Source organism: Trachemys scripta, chromosome 23 (assembly GCF_013100865.1).
Source record: "Trachemys scripta elegans isolate TJP31775 chromosome 23, CAS_Tse_1.0, whole genome shotgun sequence".
Classification (NCBI taxonomy): Eukaryota; Metazoa; Chordata; order Testudines; family Emydidae; genus Trachemys; species Trachemys scripta.
Genome location: NC_048320.1, coordinates 12,572,614 through 12,600,159, shown reverse-complemented (window position 1 = coordinate 12,600,159; position 27,546 = coordinate 12,572,614). Strand labels below are relative to the sequence as shown.

General features: G+C 55.0%; 2 protein-coding genes across 4 annotated transcripts in view; one reads left to right on the top strand and one right to left on the bottom strand.

Annotated features, from left to right (window-relative positions):
- The window catches only part of FBXL20 (F-box and leucine rich repeat protein 20), a 72,235-nt gene extending 63,961 nt beyond the window's left edge, over window positions 1-8,274 (top strand). For all 3 annotated transcript variants that reach the window (XM_034755719.1, XM_034755717.1, XM_034755718.1), the window contains 2 exons: window positions 1,151-1,363; window positions 2,426-8,274. In XM_034755719.1, coding sequence (XP_034611610.1) covers window positions 1,151-1,363; window positions 2,426-2,533 — 321 coding nt within the window. In that variant the 3' untranslated portion in view covers window positions 2,534-8,274. The remainder of the gene's footprint in view (window positions 1-1,150; window positions 1,364-2,425) is intronic.
- A 2,602-nt stretch (window positions 8,275-10,876) lies between these two features.
- Window positions 10,877-21,800, bottom strand: LOC117869221 (transcription factor CP2-like protein 1). The gene is made up of 15 exons (XM_034755875.1): window positions 21,585-21,800; window positions 20,244-20,398; window positions 19,990-20,063; window positions 19,721-19,826; window positions 18,539-18,645; window positions 18,286-18,438; window positions 17,231-17,341; window positions 16,679-16,776; window positions 16,518-16,572; window positions 15,747-15,840; window positions 15,028-15,118; window positions 13,538-13,620; window positions 12,791-12,936; window positions 12,163-12,214; window positions 10,877-11,596 (listed from the first exon to the last, which is right to left on the bottom strand). The coding sequence occupies exons 1-15, from the start codon at window positions 21,665-21,667 to the stop codon at window positions 11,559-11,561; spliced, it is 1,446 nt and encodes a 481-aa protein (XP_034611766.1). The 5' UTR covers window positions 21,668-21,800; the 3' UTR covers window positions 10,877-11,558.
- Between the last annotated feature and the right edge of the window lie 5,746 nt (window positions 21,801-27,546).

Here is a 27,546-nt window from a genome sequence, read left to right as displayed (position 1 = left end):
TGGTGAAATCTCCCAGCTCACTGCACAGTTCAGTTTCACATACAAGAATATTTAAAAATAAGGGCAGCCCGCAAATGGTGTGAAAGTCTGTCCTCCTTACAGATCCAGTACCTACAGCTCACAATAGTATTACCACTGTGCCTGGGGTACTGTATAATACTGTAGTATTGAAGAGCGGGTAAACTTTATAGTTGTCTTGTTTTCTTTTGACATTACATGGCTGCTCTTCCATCTACTTGAGACTTTTCCATCTCCCATGATTTCATTCTGGAGTGTATTAACAGACGTGTTGTATGTAAGACAAGGGAGGTAATTTTTTCCACCCTGCTCTGCCCTGGTGCGGGCTCAGCTGTGTGTCCAGTTTTGGGCACCAAACTTTGAGAAAGATGTGGACAAATTGGAGAGTCCAGAGGAGGAAAACAAAATGATCCGAAGTTTAGAAAAACTGAGCTATGAAGAAAGGCTAAATTAAAAAAAACCCTTGGCATCTTTAGAGGTGCCGGGGGTGGTGGGGAGACGCACCCTGATAACAGGCTTCAAATATGTTAAGGGCTGTTGCAAAGAGGACAGTGATCAGTTGTTCTCCATGTCCATTTAAGGAAGGACAAAAAGTAATGGGCTTAACCTGCAGCAAAGGAGATTTAGGTTAGATACTAGGAATAACTTTCTAACTCCAAGGATAGTTAAGCACTGGAATAAGTTACCGAGGGAAGTTGTGGAATCCCTGTCATGGGAAGCTTTTAAGAATCAGCTGGACAAACGCCTATCAGGGATGGTCTAGGTATTCTTGGTCCTGCCTGCAGGGGGCTGAGGTCCCTTCCATCCCAGCATTTCTAGGATTCTCTCCTTCTCCATTACATCTACATTATATGAACTTCCCCTGTGGCCTACAGGAGTCTTGTCTAGTTAGAGAGAGGCACAGGGACTCTGATCACCAGAGTTCACAGCTCACAACCCTCTCCGGCATCAAGGGACAACTGCAGACTTGCCCAGAACTGTGACATGGCAGATTTGCTCAAGGGTATTTTGTTCTTCTAGGTTTTATCTCAGTTCATCCCGTCATCTCTCCAAAAAGCTTCCTAGCCTGGTGTTCTTGATGGTTGTACAGTACTGTTTCCAGAGACCACTAACCACCTCTGTTTGGCTGCAGAGTTTGTCGCACTGCGAGTTGATCACAGACGATGGGATTCGTCACTTGGGGAATGGTGCCTGCGCACATGACCGACTGGAAGTGATCGAGCTGGACAACTGCCCTTTGATCACAGATGCCTCCTTGGAACACCTGAAGAGTTGCCATAGCCTGGAGAGGATAGAACTTTATGACTGTCAACAGATCACACGGGCAGGAATCAAGAGACTCAGGGTAAAAAAAAAAAAAAGGCTTTTACTTACACATTACTAAATGGCTGGATGGGGAGAGGGTGGTTGTGAGGATTCAGACTCACTATAATCTAGACCAAGTCCTTAAAATGCCTGAGTGCTACAAGGGTAATGCCGTCATCTGTGAAAATGATCGCTGTTTCATTCAAGAGAAGGCTGATGACGGTAAGCACTAGCTGGTGGGGAAGGAATGCTCTCTTCCTTCTGTGTAGGATCCAGTTACAGTTCCTGGTGAATAGAACTAAAAAGGAGTACGGGAGAAGCCAGCTCGCTAATGCTCACTTCACAGTCCCACACACCTGATGATGCCCTCTCGAAACCTGGGAGTCTCGCCTCACTTCTCCGCAAAGAAATAACTTGAGCCAGTGTTCATATTGAGGAATCTGATGACGTATATGGCAGAGCACTTCATATTGATACTTCCCCATGTGCTAGGAAATAACTCCATCTAATCTCTTGCAAATAACTAACAGCATCTCTTGATGCCTTAGCCTTTACAGCTTGTTTTTTAACCTACCGGCTAATTCAAATAATTCGGTAATCTGCAATGTGTCCCCAAGTCACAGTGCAAATTTGCAAAGTTTGACTGTCATTTCATGATATAATTTAACATTAGTAGCTCGGCATAAGTAAACTATAGCATCTTAGACCAAAGAAGGGCAAAAAACTATTATTTAAGGCTATCACTGCCTCGCCAAAGCTCATCCAATAAGGATTTTTTGGGGTGAGGAAATGTGGTTTTGGTGAACTCTGCTGGAGTAGAGAGGTTTCCAGGCCACCCTTACTAGGCAGAAAAGGGAAATTGTAGATGAGAAAAAGAACTTGGTAACAGTCCAGGAAGATAAAATCCCAACCCTCCGCTCAGATCTGTAAAAGGCTTGATATTTTGTGAAAGAGGAAACATGCTTTTATTTAGGTGGCCAAGCTCAGAAAAAATAGCAGGCCCTTCAGTGTCTCACGTGCTTTTCAGTTGCTCGCCTGTATGTGACTGCGTATTGCACTGCCACCGCTGTTCTTTCTTTAAATACTGTGTTTATCTTTTCAGACCCATTTACCCAATATTAAAGTCCATGCCTACTTCGCTCCTGTGACTCCACCTCCGTCAGTAGGGGGCAGCAGACAGCGCTTCTGCAGATGTTGCATCATCCTATGACATTGGAATTGGTCATCCTTGCAAACTGAGTATTTAATTACACTTCTAGAATTACAGTGGACACCTGTATCTTCAACGAAAGTGATCCCAGTGTCATTTGCAAGGGCCAGTGAAAAGGGCTGTGGCACCGGGCCCCTGTAGCCACCCATACACACGCATATACACACGCACCACCTGTTCCAGCAACTGATGAACTCTGTAACATGGGAGCTGGATCTGTGTTGTCTTTTGCTGTAGGTGGATTGATATAATTCTGAACCATTCCTACTGGGTATGCTCAGAAGAAACTACTGGGGAGGGGGTTGTGCAAACCCAAAACGACTGCTGCTGGTTTTTGTTTTTTTGTTTTTTGTTTTTTAATGTTGGAACAGCACCCAAATCCTTTGAAGTTGGGGGGAGGGAGAGAAATGAACATGCTTTATTCTTGCATCCACTGTCCCAAAAAAAAAAAAGAGGTTTTGTTTTCTGTTCTTCAGTAAGGGAATGAAAACAGCAGCCATTGTGAGACATGATTTACTGTGCTTCGGTACTTCCTTGTTTCCATGCTAACACACTGAGCATGCTCACATGGAAGGTTCATCCGTTTCTTCTGTGTTTCATAGCATTCAGCTCAGAGGCTTCCTAGATTGTTGTGATGATATAGCTTGAAATCTGTAATGTCGGGCTCAATTTTTTACCCCACCCACCGCTCCATTTTTTTTTTACAGATTTCTAATTTAGTAATTTTTGAGATTATTGAACATAAGTTATTTATCAATAAAAATAAGACACTTTTTACCATTAGAAGGCTGCGCCTGAAACTGCCTGTCTGATGGGAAGATCTTAAATAGAAGGAGAGAGTGAAGCGCAGGCTAGGATCTCATGGGCTTATTTGCCCATTTTTACCAATATTTGGGTCTCACCTCTTTTGCATTTCAAGTTTTACCGCAGCAAAGAGAACATAGCTCACAATATAGGGGACACAGCTACATTCTACAGTCCAACTCATATTGATTCCCTGGCTCCTGCCCAAAAAAAAAAAAAATCAGAATTGCGTTACTGCTTGTTGCCCTCATCAAGGAATGAAGCAGAAGGGACAGAAGACCTGAAAATCTATCACTGATTATTGCCACATTGTCGTGTATTGCGTTTGTGAACTCTCAGCAACTTTGCTGACGTTTGCATGTTCCACAGGTAAGTGTCTTGTCCTGGAGAAGCATCCATTTGAGTGAAATGGGAGCCACAAGGATATACCATGCTTCCAGTTCCTCCCAACTTTCAAAAAGGGTATGTTCTGGCACATTGACATGGTTGATCTATATAGCAGCTGCGTTTTGAGTGATTCAGGCAAGCTTAACCCTGCTGCTTCAAGGGAATGTAGAGAACCTGTGACAGCCTCCACGTAATCATTGATTCCTTGATACCAGGAGTCCAGAATGCCCAGCACGAAAGATGCTAACAGATGCGCTGGCATTGCGGGCTTAATGGGGCTGAACTTGGCCAGACTATAGCAGGTTCCTGGAAGGAGCGATCAGGTGTGAGGAATTGCTCTTTTCCTGCTGTCAGCACTCTGGGCTAGAAGAGAGAGCACATGTTATGTGAATTGTTCCCAACTGACTGAGACACAGAGGAATGAGCATGCTTAATCATCGTAATGGTCAGAATCTGAGGAAGCGGCACTCCACCGTTTATGGAGAAGAATTACAGGAGATGGGGAAGAAGAGATGGTTTTCTAAAGTACTGGTAATAGATTTCAGAGCTCTGAGGGTTTGTTTTTTTTCCCTGCACATTTATGTGGAGGGCAGTGTGTTACCTTCCCCGGGCTGTCATCACCACCTGAGTAATTCAGGCAGTCAAAAGGGTCATTTTTAAGCACTGTATAAGCTATATTCCTTCATCTACAATTCATTTCACCAATCCATCAGTATGTGTTTGTGAATCTGCGAGATCTTGTGAATCTGCTGGAAAGGCATGTAGAAGAAACCCAGTATGCACTGTTTAAAAGGATACTGACAGCTGTTTTCCCCCACAGATTTTAATTTTTATATCTGTTATATTCATTAAGCCCTCTTTAGAAGCTGAGATAATGTTTCCCCTCAACAGCAGAGCTCAAATTCCATTTGCAAAACTTGCTACTTTCCCTTGATTTCAATGTGTCAGAAGGAGTCTGGTTACGGGTTTACAATGTTGCAGCTTATTGACCTCCCCAGCAAGTCAGATGTACCTCAATTTGGGCACCAGAAGTGGTCAGTGTTAGCACAGCTCCGGGAGTAATCTTTTAGTTAATTTCTGGTGGGGCAGGAGAAGAAAAAACAGTGGTTTTATAAGTCCAACTACAGAGGGGCTGTTTAATTTCTTGGCAATGGATTGCTGGGGGCGGAAAGGGGGGAGACACACTTAAGAATTTAGAATCCAAAGCGTTTTCTTAAACAGGGTAACCATTTGTGTGGCATCCCAAACTACTTGACAAGAGTCCATTTATGTCAAGAATCTCTTTTAAATGGTCTCTTCCTTATGTTTTGTATTTATAAATACCAATAAACAACCACTTTCCAAGTTTTGTCTTATTAGAAGAATGCCTTTGTAGGGCAAGAACTTCAACAGTTTAGTGTTGTGGACAAGCTCTTGCTTTTGGAATTCTAGAATAGGTCCCAGGTGCATTCCCACTTTGTCTTGGTTAGCCATCAATCAGATATATGGGATTTCTGGGCACAGGGTTATGTCTCAGCCTAAGTGTTGCTGATGCAGAGGTGGTAATAGACTGGAGCACCATTGTTTGACCTGATGAATACAGGAGGTATCACGTATTGAGATGAAGGGATCATCATTTAGGGGTGTGGAGGTTTTTGAGGGGAAGTGGCGGGAAGTAGTGGAACTTCTCAGAGGTTCAGCAAGGAACAAACCTGTGCTGAATATCTAATCTGATTTGAAGACTTCTGCTTGTGCCAAATGTGTGAGCTAAATTGAAGGACACCAGACTTCTTTCACTGGAGAGTGTGGTCTCCAGCGACTGTGTCAGTGCAGGTCTTAAAGACGTATCAGGCCATTGACTGTTGCATTTACTTATTGGCTCCTGCCTTGCGCACCCACCAAACATCTCCACATGCAGCCTAAATTGCTGGGGTGATTCCATGGAAATCCATGTGATCCACAAGGATAGTGGTATGGGTTGAACCATGTATTAATTCCTCTGCGTAACCTGTGTCTGTCTTTTCAACACTCAGCAGCAGCAGGCCGTGAGTTGTCCATGGACTGGCGCAGTGGTTCTCAAACTGCACCAGTCGATGCACTTTGGGGAGGGGGAGAGGGGACAACCTTCAGAACAGACAAGAAGGTAAAGTAAATGAAGATGCGTCTCGTACAGAGTGGTTCACAGAATAGACAGAGACCCTCTGGACTAATGGAATTTGACATCCTCCAGTAGAGGTGCTGTGAGGAGCTGTAACAACCAAAAATAAGAGGCTTTTTTTAATTAAAAAAAAAAAGACAGCAGTACTTTCAATCATGATTCTAGCACTGCTCCTGAAAAGGGTGGGATGAAAAGGTGTACCGTGCTGTCACAATGAATATTTAAAAAAAAAAAACTAAACAAAATTCCTATTTTCTAAACATTATTGTATTCTTCCTTTTTCCTTTTTTTATTTTAATCGAATGTGTTGTTCATGGCTGGCCCATGGTGTTGTGTTTTTGGTTTTTTGGAGGGGGGGTGCAGGGGAGACCAGTATGACAAGGTTCTTCACTACAGTGTCCTATTCGTGTGGGTGGGCAGGGCCGAGGGTTGAATTGACCTGTGATCCTTTGTCCACACAGAGTGTGGCTTAGTGTTCATTTTTAGTGAGGGGCATCCACCCAACTTGACCAAACTGTAGATTTTTCCTCTTTGTGCGGCTTTACCAACGAAACTGCAGAGTTAACCAGAAAACTCCCAGGCACCGGGAGTCACAATCCTACCCCTCAGCGCTGGGCTTCCCAACCCCATGCCTGCCCTCTTGAGGGCTTTCCAGGCACGTACCAAAAAACATACTTTGATCTTTCAAAGCTTCAGGCCAAAATCTTCACAGTCCACGTTCAAAAATCTGGTATCTTGCCGCCTTAGCCCTTCATTTCCATCCTTGAGGATAACCTTTCCCTGGGTCACATGCCAAAACCCACACAATTGCGGGCAATTGCACAGTTGATGGCAATTGCAGTAACCCAGGTGCAGAGTGGATTCCTCAGCACAGCGCCACATCTCCCGTGAAGTCTGCTGGGTTTTTTAAATGCTTCTCATCTTGTTTACAATCCACCTCAGATCACTTCTGCTCCCTTGTCGTTTATCGCTGCAGGGAACATGGCCTTGTACCTCTGGATTCCACAGTGGAGTGACTGTCACTGCGACAGGGCATTACTCTCCTATTGCTTCTCCCTACCTCCCAGCAGGCAGGGAAGGAAAAGGTTAGCACATGTTGCCATGTCCTTGCAGCCACTGAATGGGTCTAGCTTTCCACACCACATTTACCTTCTGGTTTTGTTTTTACTTGGACAGTGATTTTTAAAGCAACAGCCAAGGTACGTGGAATTGCTGGCTTCACCAACCCGCCTCTGCTGCTCCTTCACCCCTCCGTTTACTGTCCCCACTGAGACAATCTCCCTCATGTCCCCTCAGATGTGCATTATCCCTCCCCAGCCCCATGGAGGCCGTTCCTCTCCTAAGCCCCATCTGCACCATTGCCTAGCAAGGCTAGTGTGTAACGGCTTTTGATTGGTCTTGGCCCCATCCATTCTGTCCAGATGTCATCAGCTTGGCTACCCATGCATTGAGGCATGACGCTTAGATTGGATGTAAGGCCAGGACAGGTGGGGTCTTGGAGACTATTTAGCTCTCACCATGACAATCCCTCTTGCACGGTCACCCCCTACAATCCTCCTTTCCCATTGAGGCCATTCCTGCCGCACTAAAATCTTTAACCTTTGTGGATTCCTGCAGCTGACCAAATTCCTGAACTAAGGCCATGTCTACACTACAGAGCCTATGCTGGCATAGCCCATTAGTATAGAGTCTAGACGCTGCATATGCCAACAGAAAGAGGAGTTCCATCCACACAGTAACACCACTTCCTCAAACGACATGAACTATGCTGACAGTTGCATTTACATTGGGGACTTTGCCGGCATAGTTGTGCCAGCTAAGGGGTGTAATGTTTTTTTTTGCACATTCCTCCCAACATAGCTATGCTGGCATCACTTTGTAGTGTAGCCCTGACCTGGCTTTCAATTCTTCCAGAGGGTGGTTCAGACTCTCTTTATTTTTGGCTGTGAGGCTCGTAATTTTAATTGAATTTAACTCAAAGAAATAGTTTTTATTGTGATGAGAAGACTTTTTTTGTTTCATTGTTTGCTTTTTAGCATTCAGGATTGGGATGATGTTCTTGTCTTCTATAGTTCCTTTCTCTTTCTTGTCCCAAACGCCTCTTATCTTGATCCAATCCAAATAGCTGCAGTTTTGGCTTTGTTGAGTGTACTATTCTCTTAAAGTTGTATGCGTTGGAGTTAGGTTTCTTTAAATATTTTTAAACTTTGGTGGATGCATCATGTCCATTAGACTAACTTATTGGACACACATGTTAGAACCTTGTCATACACTCCCTTAATTATATATATTATAGAGAGAGATCTGTAAAATATTATTTTAATGATATTGTAATCTGTGCTTTCCCCTCTCCTGGACACTAAGTGTGGATATAATATTGCCAATTAACTAAAAGTAAAAATATATATATGTAGCTAAATTGTACTTTTTTTTTTTTTTTTGGTCTGTGTGATATGCCGTAATCCTGACTAACGCTGCGGTTGCATTGTGGTGATGGTAGTGCAAAGGAGTGCCCACAAATACTGCGTTTTGAGGTCACACCGCAAATAGCTAAGGATCATCTGACAAAGACTCTCTAACCTATTCTGTTTCTTACACACTTAGGTTGGGGGTTTTCAACATTGACTTGTACAGGAGCAGAGTTAGGCCAGCCCTGAGCACTTTTGAAATCCCACCATTAACACAACTGAAAGAGGATCTTAATTGTTTGGGGGAACGATTACATGTCCTGACTGATCCTCAGTCCTTGGTATTGCTGCTTGGCGAATGCGTTTGTTGAATCTCATTATTTTTGAAGTAAATGGCTCACTTTCTTTTTTTCCCCGAGTGCGGGACTTGGAATCTGGGGGTTTATGTTCTATTCCTGGCTCAGCCACTGATGCACAGTGTGGCTTTGGGCAAGTCTCTGCCTCTGTTTTCCCATCTGTAAAATGGGGATGATACAGACCTAATCTTCTGGGTTGTTGAGGCTTACGTTGTAAAGTGCTTTGAGATCCTTGAGTGGAAGACTTGTTACTAAAGATCCAAGTGTTAATATATTTGGCAACAGCTGAACGTCACGAACATATTAGCCCCAACACCACTGTTCTCCCATTGTGATGAAGCCAAGAAGGATCTTCCCTTCTTCTGTTGTTTATCCTCCTTTCATAGTACCAAACCTTGGGGGGTGGGGGAGAGGGGAGAGGTGCCCCCCCCCAATCCTTGTTGATAAGTGTGTGTGTTGCCTACTCAAAGCATCCTAAAATTGTAATTTACAGGACGTTGGGACCCCTCTAGTTAAAGACTGTAGCGAGGAGAACATGAAAACCGCAGGTGAGTAGTCACCCCAAGGAATGGAGTGAAAGCGACAGACCACAAAAATAGCTTCATTAATATTTCATTCACCACCAGCTTTCCTCCCGAGTCCATCGCTGTATGTAGTCAGGTTTGGATTTGTCTGTGGCTAAACAATGACAAGAGACTGCTCAGAAAAGGGAGAAAACCAACCTCTGTAAGAGGAGATTCTGGTGCTGAGCATCCGTGGTATTTAGGATTGATAAGGGCTTCTTTACACGGGCGTGTAGGAGTTAAGTTCCTAATTTCCAAATGCAGTGGGAGTTGTCCCCCCCCCCTTATCGATGCTTCTGAAAATTCCAGCCTTAACTATGGCAAGTGAAATATGTCTGGTCCATTCATGTTTCATCACACCACACTGCTTCTCTTTCACTTAACTGGAAGGCAGATAAGGGGGTGCAAACAGGCATCTAGTTAAAGAAATCTGGGTTCCCTTGGTACATTTTCATTCCCAACTGGATGAGAGGGGCTTTTCGAATGTGAGGGGTCATTATTGGCATTCAGAGTCCTCTATGGGGGGGTAGTTCTCACCTTTCTGAAAGATGCTTCTTGCTGCAGACAGCATTGCATCATCGTCAGCAGGTTTTCCTCAGCACTATAAGGGCCAGATGTTTTTCATAAATGAAAGCTAAACAGAGGGGGCCACCAGACGGGCTTGGGGAAAGCTATGCCAACTCCCCACTCGTCCTAAGCTTCATACGCTAGAGTGACTGAGATGTGCCCATGTGAAGGTGCATGGGGATTTTGAACTGCAGGGCTGTCCCTGGAGGAGGGATAGCTCAGTGGTTTGAGCATTGGCCTGCTAAACCCAGGGTTGTGAGTTCAAAACCTGAGGGGGTCATTTAGGCATCTGGGGAAAAAATCTGTCTGGGGGATTGGTCCTGCTTTGAGCAGAGGGGGTTGGACTAGATGATCTCTTGAGGTCCCTTCTAACTCTGACATTCTGTGATTCCTTTTTAAGAATTATTCTTCCTCCTATGTAGGAAGCAAAGGCATCCAAGGCTCCACACCTTTTGCTTTTCCTCAGTCCCGTTTCAATGGCTGATTGTGGCGCACAAAACAGAGCGCTGGGGATTTCTAAAAAATCACATTTTTAGCAACCGGGCTTAATACAAAAACGAGAGAGAAGGGGGGACGCTTTGCCTTGAGCCTAATGCAAAAGTTTAACCAGAGGGTTTTTAAGCATTTCAGTCCTAGCCTCCATAACAAGTCAACAGTGCCTTCGGGATACAAGTGCCAGGACACGTGGTTTTGGGGAGGAGTTGAACCAGCCAGGGCTTTGCACCCAAGAGATTGGTTGTGCGGGAGGTTAATCTTAATCCCTGCTTCTCCCGTTGTATGGATGGGGGCAGTTCTACTAGGGCTCCATGCCTGTGCAAGGCTCTGCCTGTGTGGGTCCAAATGGAGGGCCAGGGCTTGGAGCGTTCAGCTTTCGTACTCCACTGGCTTTGTACGGTGAAAAATGTGTGCACATCAGCCCAGTCCTGTGTCTGAGCAGGCCGGACTCCTCCTGGTCCCCACACACACGTTTTTGCCCTCAAACTAGTTGCTAGTGGTTAGTTTAATCCCAAAGTGGTGCCCCTGTGCCATGATCCAGAGAGGGATTTGAAATCCCATTAATGCACCCTCCCCCTCCCCCACCTGAAGCAGATGGCAGTAATAGACTGAAGCTTCAGCTCGGATATTTTTTTAATATAAAACGGATTAGACAATACAACATCCACATAAAAATAGAACTCTAAAAATGGCAGTTGGTTTTCAGTGTTAATATTAAGCCCGAGGAGACAATATTTAAAGGAGCCTGCTTACCTCAGCCTGAGGTTTGGTTTTGCTTACCAGTCAGGTCTGTGAAGGGGAGAATTTAAAGGAGGGTGAGGGGGTTTCCCGGCAGGCAGGGATTTGCAAAGGTTCCCAAGGGGGTTGGGTGCTTTGGGAATTCTGCCCAGAAGGCCTCTGTCCACAGATTTCCCCCACTAACCTCCTGACGTAGAGGCCTCCAGGGGACCGAATATCATTACTGACTTACGCTGGATTTGCACCAACAGCCTAGAGGTGAACTCCTTATGGCCGAGCCCTTGCGTGCAGGAGGCCACTGGCTGTGTAGGACAGTGCCACCATGGAGCATCAGTGTAAACATAACGTGCCGCAGTCTACACAAAGCAGAGCATGTCTTCAACCAGGGGGCACGTGACCATTTCACGAATGCAGCCCCTGGGCTGCCTAGATTCTTTCCAGCACTGGGAGGGGACTGCCTCGCTGGGAAATCCTCCTGTTGGCCTCGCCACCAGCTGCTTTGTGGGGAAATCTCCCTTGGGTCCAGACAGTGATTTGGCATCGCTTCTCTCGTTGCACTTCGCTCTGCGCCTATCTTAAAATTAAGTGGTAGCCTTCCGGAGCCTGCACTGAGAGAGACAAAGGCACATGCACCCGTCACTTTCCCTGATCGGGAACTGAAGTCCTAATGTCTCCTCTTCGGCTTGAGCGAGGGCTTCTCCGTGCATTCGAGAGGACTAAAGACAGCGCTTTGGGACAGCCCAAAATCCTGTCGCCCTGTGAGAATGAAGGAGCCTCCCCCACCCCCGGCTAGGCCTGCACAGCCAGCTCTGCAGATACAGTATTAGCGAAGAGCCGGCGGTATGTTTTGTAGTAGCCATCTGCTTCCCCCAGTAGCCCTTCCCCCCTCCTTAGCTGCTTCTCTCCTCCCCCAATGAAGCTGCGTGTTTATAAATTAAAGTGTTTGGGGATCAGAGTAGGTAGATTTCAAAACTGTGTTCTCAAAAAGACCTCCCCAAGCCCCCTTCCCACCTCGTGTGGGTTTATTTTTTCTCCCTGTTCTTTTATGACCGATGTTCATATGAGTCATTTTCCCCATTCTGTCATGAGCCAGGGCCATCACAACCGCGGACTGGAGTTTCCCCTCGCAGGCTTGTTTTCCCCACCCTTTCCTTTTCCCAGGGAAGCCGTCTACCTTTGGTAACAGCTGCTACGAAACAGGATTCATCTGGCAGGTTCCTGACCATCTGCAGTGCCCCAGAGAGGAAAGAGACAAGGTTTAGAACGTGGGCAGGCTGCAGTGTGAGTCAGCTGCTTCTCCAGCGGTGCTCTGGCAGGATTTTAAGAGGCGGGGTGCGAATTGCTGGGGTGGGTACCAGTTGCTTGGTCATCCTGCTGAGTGCAGGCGTGATTGTATAATACCCAGCTCTTAGAGAGCACTTTTCAATGGTAGATCTCAAAGCACCATCTTCATCATTCTCCTCGTCTTACAGGAAAGTGGGGCACAGAGTGGGGACGTGAGTTGGCCAAGGTCATCCAGCTGACCAGTGGCAGAGCTGGGGTTAGAACCCAGTTTTCCTGAGTCCCAGACCAATGCTCTGTCCGCAAGGCCACACAAGGCAGGACATGCACATACTGCCCTGTGCAAGGGGGACTCTGCTTAGCCTCCTGCCCCCCCAGCCCATGTGATGTCCTACCCCTTCACCAACAGCAGCTGATCTTTTATGGGCAAGTCCAGCGCAAAAGCGGGCTCTGCCAAGCAAGGGAGGGGACGGAATGGGAGAAGGGAAGAGCCGGTTTCCCAAACTGGATCCCCCCCTTACCAGGTCACTGATGAGGATGTGAATCCCGGTCGGGCCCTGCTTGGAAACCTGCTGGATCTGGTTGGCTGGGAGGCTGAGCATCTCTGCCAGTTTATTGGTCAGTTCCGTGGCCGTGAGTTCTTCCAGATAGACCTCTTGGTACGGGGCTTCCAAAGAAAACCCCCAAAAGGAAGTGAGCCAGCGCTGGGATTTCCCTCCCCTCCCCAAGAGCTTTGTCGGGTGACGAAAGGACCTCCCGGACCACCTGCAGCTACAGTGGCGACAGACCCACCTCGCAGGCCCAGCTCCAGCCTCTCTGGTAGTAGGAGGAAGTTTGGATTCAGATGCAGCCTCCGTAGCTGCCCCCGATCCCTGAAAGCTCCTGCTGACCTGAGGCAGGGCAGACACTGCTTGATTGCAAGCCAAGGGCTTGATCCAGTGCTTAGGGAGAGCTGTCTGGCTAAAGGTTTCCTACAATTGCCCATCACGGGGGTACCTTAGCCCCTTCCCCATAAAGTTGATAGGAAAGGCCCTAGTGGATTTCATCCAGCATCATTATATTGGCTTCAGTGGACTGCGGCCCCAGCCCTGAGCCGGATACGTAGCCAGGGGCAGCTTTGCACAGATGGGTGCACCAGAAATGCGGAGCTAGAGTCCAGTGCAGAATCTCTCCCAAGCCCAAGACTTGCTGTGCCCAGCCCAGGGTCAAAGGAGCATTGGCCTTGGCCCTCGGGAGCATTCACGGTGAAGAGTAGCTGCTTGTTTTACCTGGGTGCGAGTCCTCGGGGGTGTCTCTGCCATTGGCTTGGGGCTCCCTGGACATGTACAGGGTGAGCCGAGGGCGGATGCACCTGTGGGAGAGGAGAGGGTGTTGACTGGCCTATCGACCTGTAGTTCTTGTAGCCATGCTCGTGTAACGTGTATTGTACTTAGTGTCCAGGGGCCCCAGGAGCGATCACGTGCTGCATGCGTGTGTGCACGTGTCCTCCACACAAGACCTCAATGCCAATTTTACAGGTGGGGAAACTGAGGCACAGGGCTTGTGATTCACTGGAGGCTGCGTAGGGAGTCTTGCAGAGTTGGGAACTGAAGCCAGATCTCCTGGGTCCCTGGCACACCCCCTCCCACCTCTGCCTATGGGAATTCAGGGACACCCCACCTCCCTACCCTACTTCTGCAGCTGAAGAGAAGCTTGTAATGAACCCCTTAGACTTGCATTGGTGTGTGTGTGTGTGTGTGTGTGTGAGAGAGAGAGAGAGAAAGTATTTACCTCCTGCCAGGCACCGTGGTTGCATGAGTGGGACACGCTCCTGTGTGAACAGAGCTAACCGGGCCCCGGCTGGGCTATTTGGGGGGGTGGGGAAAGCAATAGCATTGCCTAGTAGCTGGAGGAGGCTGGGATGAGACCCCACGCGTCGGAGCAGCTGGGGAATGGGGGTGAACTGTGGGGTTGCAATAGCAGGAGCCCGTGGCCTGAGAGCAGCTGGAAGGCGCAGTAACCCAGGGGTGCAAGAGGGAACAATCGTGCACAGGGTGGGAGAGGGGCTCACTGTGCCTCTTCGTGACACTCCCCCGTCTCGTCTCCTGAGATCAGCAGCAGCAGACCTCAGGGCTTGTGACCAGGTCACCACTGTCCGCCGGTGCAGAGAGCCCATCGCTCCATGGCTGCTGCAATCGGAGCAGAGCCCTGGCCCCATCTCGGGGGTTAGCACCGCAAGACGAGCCCCTTCTGCGGTCCTGTCCCCTGGGCTCTGCCAGGGCAGGGCCGGCCACCCAATGCACCTCCTCTTAGAGGCTGAGGCCAAGATTTCCAAGGGCTGAGCACCTGCCTTCTGAGAATTGGAGCCCCCCCAATTACTAGTCCCTCCCTGAAATCGGGGCCTAAATCTGGGCTATCTATAGCCACCACATCCCACCCCCTGGGACGGCACTGAGAACTTACTGACTCGTGACAGGCTCCAGCCAGGTGCAAAGGAGACAGGGAACCTCCCTCTAAGCTACTGCTAGATGAGGTAGAGTAGTGACTTCCTGCAGCAAAGCGATTGCTTAGAGTATAAAGCCGTTCGGGCAGAGACCGTCCTTTTGTTCTGTTTGTACAGCGCCTAGCACAGGGGGAGCCTGGATCGTGACTGGGGCTGCTAGCTGCTACTGCAGTGCAAATCCGTGGGCTCTGGGTCTGCCTGAGGACTGCAGGAGGGGACCCCGTGTTCCCCCTCCCGCCAGCCCAGGATGCAGTGTGAAGTTCTCCCCCCTCACACCTGGCTTTCAGCGCATGGGAGAGCCGGATCCCATCAGCCGCTCCACAGATCTGGATGAGGTCACTGCGGGAAAGCTTCAACAGGTCGGCCCCTGGAGACAGACAGACAGACAGATGTGGCTGGCATGATCATCCCCGGGCGGAGCAGTTCACGGGCAGGGGCTGGACCCGCCATGCCGCAGGTCCCTCCCTGGGGAAGGAAAGCATCCCCCTGGGTGGGACTGAGCCGAGCAGGGCTCCTGTCTGTTTCACACCCTCCCCTGACTCCCCGCAGAGGAGGTTTAGGTCAGCAGGGGCTGAAGGCAGCCAGCTCTGTGCCAGACTAATGACTCCAGCAGCATGGACCTGTTGAGCGCAGGCTGTTCCTCCAGCCCCAGCTTGCAGAGCTGGTACCAGTCACGTGGCCCACGTCCCTTTGTCAGTAGAGGCTGCTGTTCTGTGGTGACAGCGGTAGGTCCCCAGGGGCACGGACAGTCTGCTCCTCCCCAACCTCTCCATCGTCCAAGCCACCCGGAGTTTATCCATGTGTCTCAGCACCTCTCCAGAGCACAGAGATGTATTTGTCTTGTGAGCATCCCCTTAGGACAGGGACAGAGCCACGCAAGGGTGAGCCTGGGCCAGAACCCAGCATCCCACCGCTGCCCCCCAGCTCTGGGGCAGGTTGGATCCACCCAGCCCTTCTCTCTAGTTTCATGGGTTCCGGAAGTGAGACGGCCTCACCTGTGAAATTAGCCAACATCCTGCAGTAACCGGAGAAGCGATTCTTGTGCAGCCACTGCTGGGTTTCCAGGATGGAGGCACAGGGACTGAGAGCCTGGGACAGACGGATGGAGAGCGGAGTGTTTGGAGTGACAGGTGGGCTTGAGACCCCAATCATGAGTTTTGTACGTACTCAGCAAGCCTCAGCCCAGCACTCACCCGGCTCCCCTGGACCTGGTGGAGTGACCCTGAGGGCTAGCTGGACGCCTGTGCGGAGACAGCCGCCAGGCGTAGCTCCAGGTGCAGTGTGACGCTAGTAACCCCCGGGAACCTGAACGCCTTCAGTGTCTGTCCCAGCTGGGCCCAGACACCCAGGTCTTGTCCTAGTACTAAATGCTGCAGTGTCCCAACCTGGGCGTGGGATCTCTTGCCATCCAGGTATCGGGCAGGTTTCAGTAACAACCCCAGTGCAGCCCCGGATGGCTGAAGCTTGGTTACCTCCGTGGCTTTTTCTGGTAGCGGGGCTGGGGTGGTCCCTGTGCGGCGCAGGGGTTAGAACTGGCGCCAAGGGCTCTGAGTTCCATTCCCAAACGGCAGGGGAGTGCGATGGGGGCGTGAGAGCGGGAGCAGGGAGTCAGGTTCCAGTTCCTCCACCCGCCCGCCGGGAAAAGAATGATGGTTCCTCTGTTACATGCTATGCCAAGGTCCCCTCCTGCCACCAGAGGGCAGCTGGCCATGGCACAGGGTGGGGGTGGCAGAGTGAGGAAAGGGGAGCGCCAGGCAGGCTCTTACCTCGGCCGTGCTCTCTGCTGGGCTGTCTGAGGGGCAGCTGGGCGAGGAACAACCCCTGCCAGGGAGAAGGGAGACGGTTATCCTGCAGCAGGCAGCGCAGGAGGGAAGGGGGGGCTACAAGTGAGGGGGGGAAATCAGAGCAGGGGGTCTCTCCAGCTTACCTTTCAGGGGTCAGCAGTTTGAAGGCATGAGGAGAGGGGAGGCCGGGGGTGGCCGGGGGGCTGTGGGGGCTGCTGGAGGCTTCTGGCCAGGGGGCACACTGGAAGCAGAGGGGAGAGGATTAGGTAGTTTCCACTTCTCGAGCAGTGCTGTGCTTTGCGCACAGCTCCCCCCTTAATGCAGCCACCTCTGGGGTGGAGGGTGGGACCTAGTCACCATCCTCCCCACACACACACCCATGCACCTCCCTGTCTGTGTTGTGGGGTTAGACAAGTGTGCACTTCCCAGCCAGGGGACGCACCTCTGGGGTTCGCTATTAGGACGGAGTCCTGGTTATCTTGCTGCCCCGTTCAGAGCATGGCACCGATCCTGTCCCTTGACAAGTCAAGGCCCTCCCAGCTCTGCCCTACCCAGGAACGCTGTACTGCCACACCCCACAGCTGGGCTGCCGTGGGGGGCCCAAGGTACGGCTAGAAACTCAATGCCAGCAGGCTCGTGCCCCTCTCAGCTGCCCCTGGTACTGTGAGGTTGCCCCACGCCCGCCCCAAACCCACCTCTGCCAGCACCGTGCTCTCATAGGAAGGCTGGTATTTTTCTCGCTCCTGCGGTGACTGTTTCTCGATTTTCTCCCGGTCAGTTTTTTGTTTCCTGTCCGCTCCCTTGGGCTGAAAAATCAAATTCCCCCAATTCCAACTAGCCCCAGGAAGTGCAGACCCCATTGTATCGGCAGAGGGACCCTCCCCCAGGCTGGGCCAGCAGGATCGGTTCCTCTGAAAGTCCCCAGCACCCTCTACCTCTTTGCAGCCATCGATCTTCGCAAAGGATCTTAGTACTACTATCCCCATTTTGGTGATGGGGAAACTGAGGCAGAGCGGGGCAGTCACCCAGCAGGTCAGGGTCAGAGATGGGAATAAATCCACAGCGTGCTGAGTCCCACTCTGGGGTCTTAACCACTGGACCACGCTGCCTCCCATGCGGTGGTGATGGCAAAATATAAATCTCTGAATGGGGGCACTAGCACCCCTCTGGTGTCTTCTAGCCCTTGGAGCATCCCCCCCCCCCCCCAGCTTCTCTGCTGGGCCTCCTGACAGACACCCTGTGCGGTGCTTGCACCAGCCTGCCAAGCTGAGGGGGGGAGACAGAGTTGACCCCGAAGACAGAAGTCAGGGGGAGCGTGGGAGAGCTGAGGCCTGTACTGCTCCCCATCTTGTGGAAGCTCAGGCCTGGCCATGGGAGGTGGGGGCAGAGCCGGAGCAGTACCCTGCGAGCCAGTGACGGAGAGGAGGGAGCAGCGTTTAGTGGCTAGAACAGGGGACAGCGGGGCAGGACTCCAGGGTTCTCTGCTTGACTGCGAGGCCGTGGACCCAGGGGATGGCTGGGCTATCTAGTGGCTGTATCAGAGGATGGCGCGTCGGACTCCTGGGTTCCATGCCCCCGGCTTGATCCCAGGGTGCCAGGCCCCTGCCCTGGAGGACTGTTACCATGACCATCTCTGTTTTAATGCTGCTTCTGCCCGGCCTCCCCCCAGCCCAGGCAACAGGGGATGTTAGGGGAAGCCAGAGAGGGGGCCCAGGTCCATGCCCGGGCAGGGGCAGGGCGGTGCTGGCACCTTGAACACTTTGATGAGGCAGCTGGCCGAGTGCAGGTGATCCACGTGCTCGCCCTTCTCGTTGGCCTTGTAGGTGTCGATCTGGATGCGGAAGGGGACGCCCTTCTCACCCCCGTTCTTGCGCAGCGTGAATTCGGTGCTGATGCAGTGCACCTGCCGGGAGGGAAGGGGTGAGAGTGGCCCCCTGAATCCCCCCGCCCCCCCGTCGGCGCTCTGTCCCTCCACCCTCCCCGTGCTCCACCCAGGCTCTGACCTGCACGAAGACGGACGTCCTCTTGGTGGGGTCCCAGAGGAACTCCACCGTGTTCAGCAGGGTGGGGTGGATGTGCGGCTCCAGCACCCCGACAGACAGGGGGATGTCTGCAAGCAGGGCACAGAGGGATCAGGCAGGACCGGAGCCAGGGAGACGCGTATGCAGGGCCGCAGGTGCCCAGACACCACAGGGATGGGCACGACGGAGGAGCCCATGTGGGACAGAAGGGGCCGAAGGATCCGGTGCCCGTGAGCCCCTGCCCAGCCACGTGGGCATCCTACTGGCTACATTCTCGGAGCTCTCACCCCTCCCATGAAACCGGATCACAAAGCCCTCCTATGCCATAGCGAATTCAGCTTCCCAGCCCTAGGGGCGGGGAGCTGTTCTCCCCGTAGTGACAGCGAGGCTGAGAGAATGTCCTGCCCAAGGTCCTCAAGTCGGGGCTAGGACCCAGCAGTCCCAATGCCGGCTCTGACTACTGGACCAGGCTTCCTCCCAAAGGTGAGAAGAGGACCCTGGAGTCCGGGCTCCCTGTCCTGTGCTCGAAGCACTTTATGGGCCCAAATCTTCACAAGTGGCCCAGCTCCCAGTGTCTTCAGGAGCCGCGCCCGCGTAGGCAGCGCTGAATTGAATCACAGCTCCCCAGTGCCCCCAATTCCTTCAGCCTGGTTCCCAGCCCTCTGTTCTCATCCTCTGCTTCCTTTCCCCACCGCCTCCACGTGGGCTGGTGGAGCTGGGCCAGACCCGGCAAGGGGGAGCCTGGGGTTCCCCCAGAACTCTCAGCTGCTTGCCAGGGCTGGGATGGCATTTCTGGGGTGCCAGGACCGCGATGGAGGTGGGAGGGCACAGGGATAGGCTCATGCCCAGCCTGGCTTAGCACAGAGGCCCACCTCGGATTCCTCCTGCCCCCAGAGTCCCCTCCGTGCAGGGCCTAGTGTCTGGTCCTGGTTCCTCTTGGCTCTGACCCAGGGACCCCTGCCCGCCTTGCTTCACCCACATTGGAGGCTGCGCTGCTCTTGGGGGCTTCCTGGCCACCTGGATGGGATTCTAGCTACGACCTGGCTGGGCTGCAGATGCCAGGAGCGAGGGGCACCGTGCTCAGTGTGTGAGATAGAGATTAGGGGTGTGGACCCCGTCTCCCTTGGGCACAGCCAGGCTGCTCCCGGGGGCAGCCAGACTCACCAATGTCCAGGATGCGGTCGCCGGGGCGGTTCCACCTCCATCCCTCCAGCTGCTGGTGCTCCGTGTACTGCAGGCGCCGGTCGTGAAACACCACCCTGGCCACGCTCTGCGGGAGAGAGGGGCATCAGGCGCTGTCACGGGCCAGGCTCCGTGGCCAGGAGCAGATGGGCGATGGAGCCCCGCCAGCCGGAGAGGGAGAGGTCATGTCACGCAGCAGGGGTCGTGGCCTGAGCACGAACCGCTCAGCCCCCATTCTCTGCCCCCCTCACCTTCAGCAGCTTCCGGCACTCGGAAAAGTCACCCAGCTTGGGGTTGCACAGCAGCCGGATCTCGTAGGACTGGCCTGAAAGAGACTGGGTGTGAGACCTGGGGACCTGTGGGCAGGGGGGCCCCAGGAGGTGTTCTCTGCCCCCCGCTGTGGGCAGCTGGACCACTGCTAGCCCCTGGGCTTACCCTCTCCGGCGTGGCTGGGGGGGAGCCGATGAGATCACAGCATGACCCCCCCGCCCAGGGCACGGCTCACCTTGGTTGAGGTAGGTGAGGGTCTCCTCGTGCTGTTTGATGGCGGGCGAGGTGGGGGTGCAGAGCACGTACTGGAAGGCCGGGCAGTGCAGCTCGGCCGACGTGGAGATGTTGTTCTGCTCCTCCTGCTTCAGGAAGGGCAGCGCCAGGGACTCCCTGCGGCAGAGCAGAGCACACGGCGGTGGGGGCGGCTTCCCCTGTGCGCTCCCCCTCCCCGCAGCCTTCCCAGCATGTGGGGGGGGGAGTATAATTCTCCTATCACACTTCCTCCCCAGCCCCTCGTGTCCTGAGCATAGGCCTGCGAGCCAGTCTCAGCCCACCTCCTACCACTGGGACCTGGGCACATCACTCCCCCTCTCCCGAGCCTCAGTTTCCCCTCAGAAGCATTAGCCTGCCCCATCTGCTGGTGCTTAGCCCTGAAGGGGTGTGGGCCCCCAGGGATTATTTAGGGTTAGGAGGAAAGGGAGGGAATATTTCCGCCGCGTGGCAAGAAAATGCCCCTGACCCTGGAATCGTCTCTAGGGGGTGGAAGCCCGTTGGCCCTCGGGACATCTAGACCGGACAGCACAGGAGGAAACACAAGTGGGAAGGATCCTGCCCTGACTCCGGCGAGGTGGCTGGAGCCCAGTGGGGGCTGTTCCGGCTCTAGTCCCTGCCTCCCAGGGCTGGTTGCGAGCGCTTGGGAAGGCACCAACATTAACCCCTGGGGGCTCGTCTGCCAGCTCGTGGCTGAACGGAGTGTAGAGGTTTATTGGGGGGGGGGGGTGCTGCCAGCCTGGCCTGCTAGCACCAGCAGCAGAGGGGGCCCCACATTCAGTCCCTGCCAAGGGCCTGCTGGCCGGGGGGGTTCAAGAGCTCCGTGGCCAGCCATGGGTGGCTCTCAGCCCCTCTGCCAATCAAACCAGCCGTGTCTCCCCATGGTGTGTGTTGATCACAGGTGACGCAGCTTGGGCAGCCCTTGGCAATCCGTCGTCAGCACGAGCCAGCCAGAAAGGTCCTTCATGCTTGGGGGGACAGACCAAAACCAAATGCCTTTCTCCCGTCCAGAGCCTGTGAACTGCTTCGTCAGACACCCAAAGAGAAGGGCCTGGGTCTTCCCCAAACACCCACTGAAGGGCCTCTCTCACAACAGAGGGCACTGAAATGGGACAATCCCCTCTCCTCCCTTGCCGTCCATTTCTCACACACGTACCCCTTCCGCTAGCACTGCTGCTGTAATAACAGGCCAGGATCTCCAAGCCCAAGCAAAAATGGATATTCCTGGTTTACAGAAGGGGGAAACTGAGGCACAAAGGTAGCGAGGGTGGGGGAGCCATTTGGGGGATGCGAAAAAGCCACTTACCTGAGCAGATTGCCGCCGGAGCAGGGGTACATCTCCCCTGGCCCCGGCCAGTAGTGCTCGGGCTGACTGTGCCAGAACAACATGGTGAGGGCGTGAGGCTGGACAGGAAAGTCCCCAGATCTGAGCCAGGGGTGCTGTCAGGCGGCTGTTGTCCGGAGAGGCAGCTCCTGGCACCTGTCTTTATGCTCCCAGGCTCCCCAGGTGGGTGTGTGCAGGGAGACGTGCTGAAGGATGGGCCAGCGTCCAGCTGGCTCTGAGCAGTTGGACACACCCTGGGCTGGGGGGGGGAGGGGGAAGGACGGGAGCTGGAGCCATTTCACGGCGGCTGCCCTCGTCCGTGTTACAGGAGGTGGGCGGTCATCGCTGGGGCATGAGCGGGCAAAGCGCCTCGTGCTGGAGCCGCAAGCCAGAGATGGGTTCCTGCCCCTCGCAATTAACCGAGAGCTGCGGTCGGAGGCAGCAAGGACCCGGTGGGACGTGGCACAAACAGCAAAAACAAGCTCAGAAAACCATAGGCACGTCCACCCGTCCCCAGGGGCATCACCTTACAGTGGGCATTGTCTGGGTAACCCCTTCCCCATACTTTGCAGGCGCAGGAGACAGGTGAGCGCACAGCTAAGCCGTGATCTGGCATGGGTCTCTCTTTGCCGGGGGATTTGCCATGCACGGTCTGCGCTGGTGCAGGAGAACCCCAGACATGCCATCGTCCCCCAGGCCTTTTGCCTCCTGGGTGCTGCAGCTCGCAGTATGTCAGGTCGTGCACTCAGGCCTGGGAAAGCTGGGACAGGGAATGTGACACGCGTGACGAGACGGTGACGGCCGTTTTCCTGCATCGTCTCTGCCATGTTACATGCCTGTTTAAAAGGCTTTTCCCACTGGGCATCTCCGAGGTGGGAGCACATTGCAGAGTCAGCAATGAACGGTACCTAGATTGGCCGGCGGCTGAAACGGAGGGAGGCTTGGCTTTAGCAGGGAGGCAAATGGTGAGGAGCAGCGAAGCCAGGCCAGACGCGGGCAGGGCCCAGAGGCGGCAGCGGCCCGTCTGGCTGCAGAGCCCCCGGTTTGAGCAAGAACCCCGGCACCGAATCAAAAACTCCTTGATTTGCTCTGCTCGGGCGCCAGGTGCTCAGAACGCTGGGCTCTGCGACTGCCGCCAGCCTGATAATACGGCTACATGTACCCGTGAACATCGGGAAGGAAGACTGCAGGCTGTACTTCCAGGACGGGGGCCTCTATCCCGGGAAGCAGTGGGCTCTGCAGGGGTCAGACTAGATGATCACAATGGGCCTTTCCGCCCGTGCACACCGTCTATCCCAGCAATGCCCACCTGGGGTGCACGCGGCTGGCGCTGTGATTTCATTGGCTTGAGGTCTCCCCAGTTCCCAGCTCTGCCCTCCCATCACCTGGGTGGGTGAAGAATCACACCTCTTCCACCTGAGCGGGTGTAGCTGCGCCAGCAGCTGTGTGGGCCTGGGTCTCTTCCCAGCTGCATGGAGCTTTCCGGGGCTCCCAGGAAAGGGGGACACTGAGCCGAGGGGCTGGGGGGAGCAGAGCCCAGGACTGCCCCGGGGAGCGGAGGGGGGTGGGGAAGAGCTGCTGGTTTACAGCAAACACTTTGCTGCGGTTTGTTGTGAAAACAGGCAGAGCCCAGAGCCAAGGGCCCTTTGTTTTGCTGAGCTGGGGAAATTCTTGTCTTCCCTGTTTACTGTAGCGGGGGCCCAGGGTGTGGGGCAGCAGTGGGGCTGGGACAGGGGAGCCTGTGGCCTAGGGGGCGGGTGGGAAGCAGGGGGTTGGGGGGAACACTAGGAGAATAGACGGTGGCTGCTGCTCCTTCCTGTGTTGGCCTAAATTCAGCCTCGCTTGGTGCAAGGGCAGGGCTCCGGGCACGGGAAGCACCGTGGGGTTGAGATGGGAGCCTGTGCTTCCCCCCTGCGTCTGTGCAGAGCCCCGAGCCAGGACGGAGGCCCTGCATCCCCCACCCCGGTGCTGCTGGAGACCGTTTCAGCCACGGGTGCTGCCCCGTCCACCTGCTGCAATGACCCCCCCCTGAGCTGCGCCAGCCCCGCAGAAGAGCTGGGGTGGGGGCGCACTCCCCCTCTACATGGGGGGAGCCCAGAGCCAGGGGAGCCAAATCTGTGCCTGCGGGGGACACCCCCTGGGCCAAGGCTTTTGAGCCGTGCAGCCCATTGGCACCAACTAATGGGGCAACAGGGCACTGATGAACCCCCCCCCCCCCCCCCCCCCCTCTTCTCCCGGTGATCGGTTCCCCCCCCCCGGGGCGCCCCTGGTATCAGAGCAGCCCCCCCCCCCCCCCCCCAGTCCGTCGTCCCCCCTCCGACACTCCCGTGTGGTGTTTACGCACAAACACGGGGGCGTGCTGCTGGCTGGTTGGGTGCACGGAGTCCGCTCCCCCGGCCCGTGTTTACACAGCACACAGCCCACGCCGTAACACGCTGTCCCAGAAACCCGGAGAGACGTGTGTGTTTGGTGTCAAAATAGACGGCGCTCACTGGTAGAGGTGTGGGGGAGCCCTTCAGGAGGTGCTACCCGGGGGTTGGTGTCCAGGGGTCAGAGGGACTTTTGGGGGACTTCAATTCGTTGGTCTGATCCAGGGGTCCAGGGAGGTGGGGGGAGGGATACCCGGCTAGTTGGCCCCATACTGATCCACTGCAGAGCCGCTGTGGGGCTGGAGGGGGAAGCACCTCCCATTGCAGTGAGCCGAGGCTGCCACCGTGCAGAGGAACCAGCTCCCCGAAGACGAGGACGAGAGCCTAAGTCCTGCTGTGGGGGCAAGTCGTGGTCCCCCCCCTCTGAGACCCCTGGCGTGAGCTACACATGGAGAGGGAGAGGGGCTCAGTACAACCCAGTCTCCCCAAATTTCCCAGGGGCAGGGGCCCAGCAGCCCCCTCCCTGCTGGAGGGCTCAGACCCCTCCCCCCAGCCGAGCTGGAGCTGAGCCGTTCAGACCCAGCACCAGGCTCCCCCCAACGGCTGGGCTGGTCCCCGATCCCAGGCTGTGGCCCATCCCGCGCCGGCCGGGCCCATGAGCAGGGCTTGGGGCAGGTGGATCCCACTGGAAGTGACTGTGGAGGGCAGAGGTGGGGCAGGACGGTGGGGCACTGTAGCGCATTGACCGACGTGGATTTCCATGGACCGAGCAAGCGACGGGTCCCTTGGGGGGGTCAGGTCCCAGCAGCTCAGAGACACCCTGGGGTCCCAGCTCTCAGCCCATGGGGGGGCTGGTGGGCAGGGGGTGTCTCTGCAGCACACAAGGAGCCTCCTCAGCCCCCTAAGGATCCGTCTGCGGGGGGGGGGGGCTGCTCCCCCGCCTGAGACGTCTGGGGGCAGAATCAGGACTGAGGGTGAAGAACCAGCCCAGGGCTCCTGGCTCAGTGGCAGGATTGAACCCCGGAGTCCAGGAGTTGGGGGGGGGGGGGGGAGGAGGGGAACCCTATAAGGTCCCTTCGGCGCCCCCCTGAGGTAGCAACCAGGAGAGGGTCACCCATGCATCTCTCTGCTCCTCATTCCCTGTAGCCAACCCCACACCCCTGCCACCCAGCCCTTTCCTAGGCCCAGTGGGGGGGGGTCCCCAGTTCCCAGCTCTGCCCCCCCCCCCCCCCCCCCCTGCTCTGGCTCCCCTGCCCCCCCTCTGTCTCGCCTTCCAGAGCTCCCTCCCCACAGCTCTCCTTTGCCAGACCCCACCTGGGGCGGGAGGTGTCTCTCTCCCCCCCACCCACCCCAGCCTGGCTCTGTCCACTTCAAACATCTCCCCTCCCCCGCATCCCACCTCTAAGCCTCCCTATCCCTGGTCCCCCCTTTCCAGGCCAGGGCCCAGCAGGGATTACAGGCCCGGGGGGCAGGGGGGGAACCAGCCCGCCCGCAGTGTTTGCTGTACACAAGCCCTGTTTCCAGTAAACACCAGCCCTTGCAATGATCCAGGAGCCACTGGGGGTGGGGGTGGGGGTGGGGGGGACTCTCCTGGCTCCCTGCATCCTTTGGGGGGGATCTACAAAGCTCAGATCCTGCCCCCCCCCCCCCCCCGACACAGGCTGCGGCCTGCACACTCATCTCCCCCAATGCAGCCAAACTGAAAGCACGGTGCACCCCAACCTGTGAGCGCCCCCCCCCCCAGATCACAGCTGGGAGTCGCTGTGGAGGAGAGCCAGGCAGGGTTTGGGGGGCAGCGCGGAGCCAGGCAGGAGGCTCCCCCAAGAGCCTGGAGCCCAAAAGCTGCGATTTCTTTGTGTGCAGAGCGTCCCCTGCAGGAGAGAAGGGACACGGCAGCTGCTCTGAATGCACAAGGGGCTTCTTCAGCCAGGCTGCTGGACGCAGACAGACCCAGTGGTTCCCTCTGACTCCCAGCCTGGGCACGGGGCCCCCCTCCCTGCCCCAGCTGTGCCAGTCCAGCTGGACTGGACTCTGAGCTCAGCCCCTGGGAGCTGGATCTCTGTGCCCTATGGGTGGGGGCGCTCCCACGGGCTACTCTTGGGGCTGCAGGGGCTCCCACCCCACTAGTCCTGGCCTGCTGAGAGGGATGCATCAGGCCAGCACCTCTCCAGTGTCTGGTAGCTAAGCTGTGCCCGCCCCGGTGCCAGCCATGCCCCCAGGCAGCCCCACACCTGCAGAGCCAGGGGTCCCGACGAGAGTGGGGCCCGTCCCAGGGACACTCTCCCTGCCTGCTATTGCTCTCCAGGGCCAGGCCCTGCCCCACTCCCCGCTCGCTGACCCATGCTTCTCCTGCAGCCCTCCTAGGAACAGCCTGAGGCTGGGGCCTTTCGCGGGGGTCACCCCTGCTCTCCCCAGGCTGCGGGTGGGCTGACGTCTGGAGCGACGCAGAGTTCAGGGCCAGAGGAGAGCGTTTGAGAATCTAGCCTGAGCCGGCAGAACGCAGGCGAAAGACGCTCGCCCAGTGACCAGCACCGAGCCCAGTTTGGCTGACACCAGAGGCTGGGAGTGGAGCCCCACGACTGGGCTTTCCCTCTCCCCTGCTTTCGGTCTCTGTTCTTGCTGAGCTGGGGGGGCGGGGGGAGCTGTTTTTAATGGGAAAAATAATTAACCTGAAACCCTGGCGGAGTTCCCTTTGCTTTTCAGTGCCTCCTGCTGTCTGCGGTTCCCTCGAGGACGTGGGAATAATTAAGCATGGAGGGGGGGAGGAGGACCAGCTCCAAGGAGCCCTGTCCGACCCTCCCAAGGGACAGGGGCTTGGTGTCTACATGAGAAATGCAGGGCCTGTCGCCCCGGAGGACTCTGTGGGTGACTGGGGAGCTGGCAGGGGTAGGGTAATAGGCAGCATGGCCCAGTGGGCAGGAGACCTGGGCTCTGTTCCCGGCGTGACCTCTGACCCAGGGCAAGCCTGCTCATCGCTCTCCTGCCTGGGGGCAGGGAATCACCTCAGGTGCCCCCCCTTGCTCTCGACTGGGGCTGGTAGGTGCTACTGGAACACAAACAACGCAGCCTGGGGGGCGGGGACGGGGTTTTCCTGGGACTGGTGAAGACTCTCTGGGTTTTGCTGCCAACCATTTTACTCAAACACACACAGGGGCCCGATTCCCACCAGCAGGGGGCAGCACTACCCGGCTCCCCACTCTCTCTCTCACACACACACAGCAGGGGGCAGTGCACACACCCCCCCACACACACGCACAGAGCCAATTCCCTCCAGCAGGGGGCAGCGCTGTTTGCTCACACACACCCTCCCACAGGAAAACCGCTTGCTAGGGCGATTCACCTCCCCTCGCCCCTGGGTGGTGCTGCTGGAACCGCAGCCCTCTGCCACCCCAGGACGCCTCCAGCAACAGCCGGGAGCAGAGACTCGATCGTCCTGATCTTGCGGGCGGGCAGGGAACAAACAGGAAAACACCTTTGGCCAAACTTCTTGCATCCTCCGTCATCCGTTAAAGGGCGATAAGAAAGGAGGCGCCCTGTGTTGTGCCCCCCCAAGCTGGAGAATGCGCCATGGACTG

What these genes read in the sequence shown, in the direction of transcription:
- LOC117869221 (XM_034755875.1), bottom strand. Translation starts at nt 21,667, where the DNA reads ATGTTGTTCTGGCACAGTCAGCCCGAGCACTACTGGCCGGGGCCAGGG. An exon ending in GATGTTGGCTAATTTCACAG is followed by an intron (nt 15,119 to 15,746) that starts GTGAGGCCGTCT and finishes GTCTGTCTCCAG; the next exon opens with GGGCCGACCTGTTGAAGCTT. An exon ending in ACATCCTCATCAGTGACCTG is followed by an intron (nt 12,215 to 12,790) that starts GTAAGGGGGGGA and finishes GGGGCACTGCAG; the next exon opens with ATGGTCAGGAACCTGCCAGA.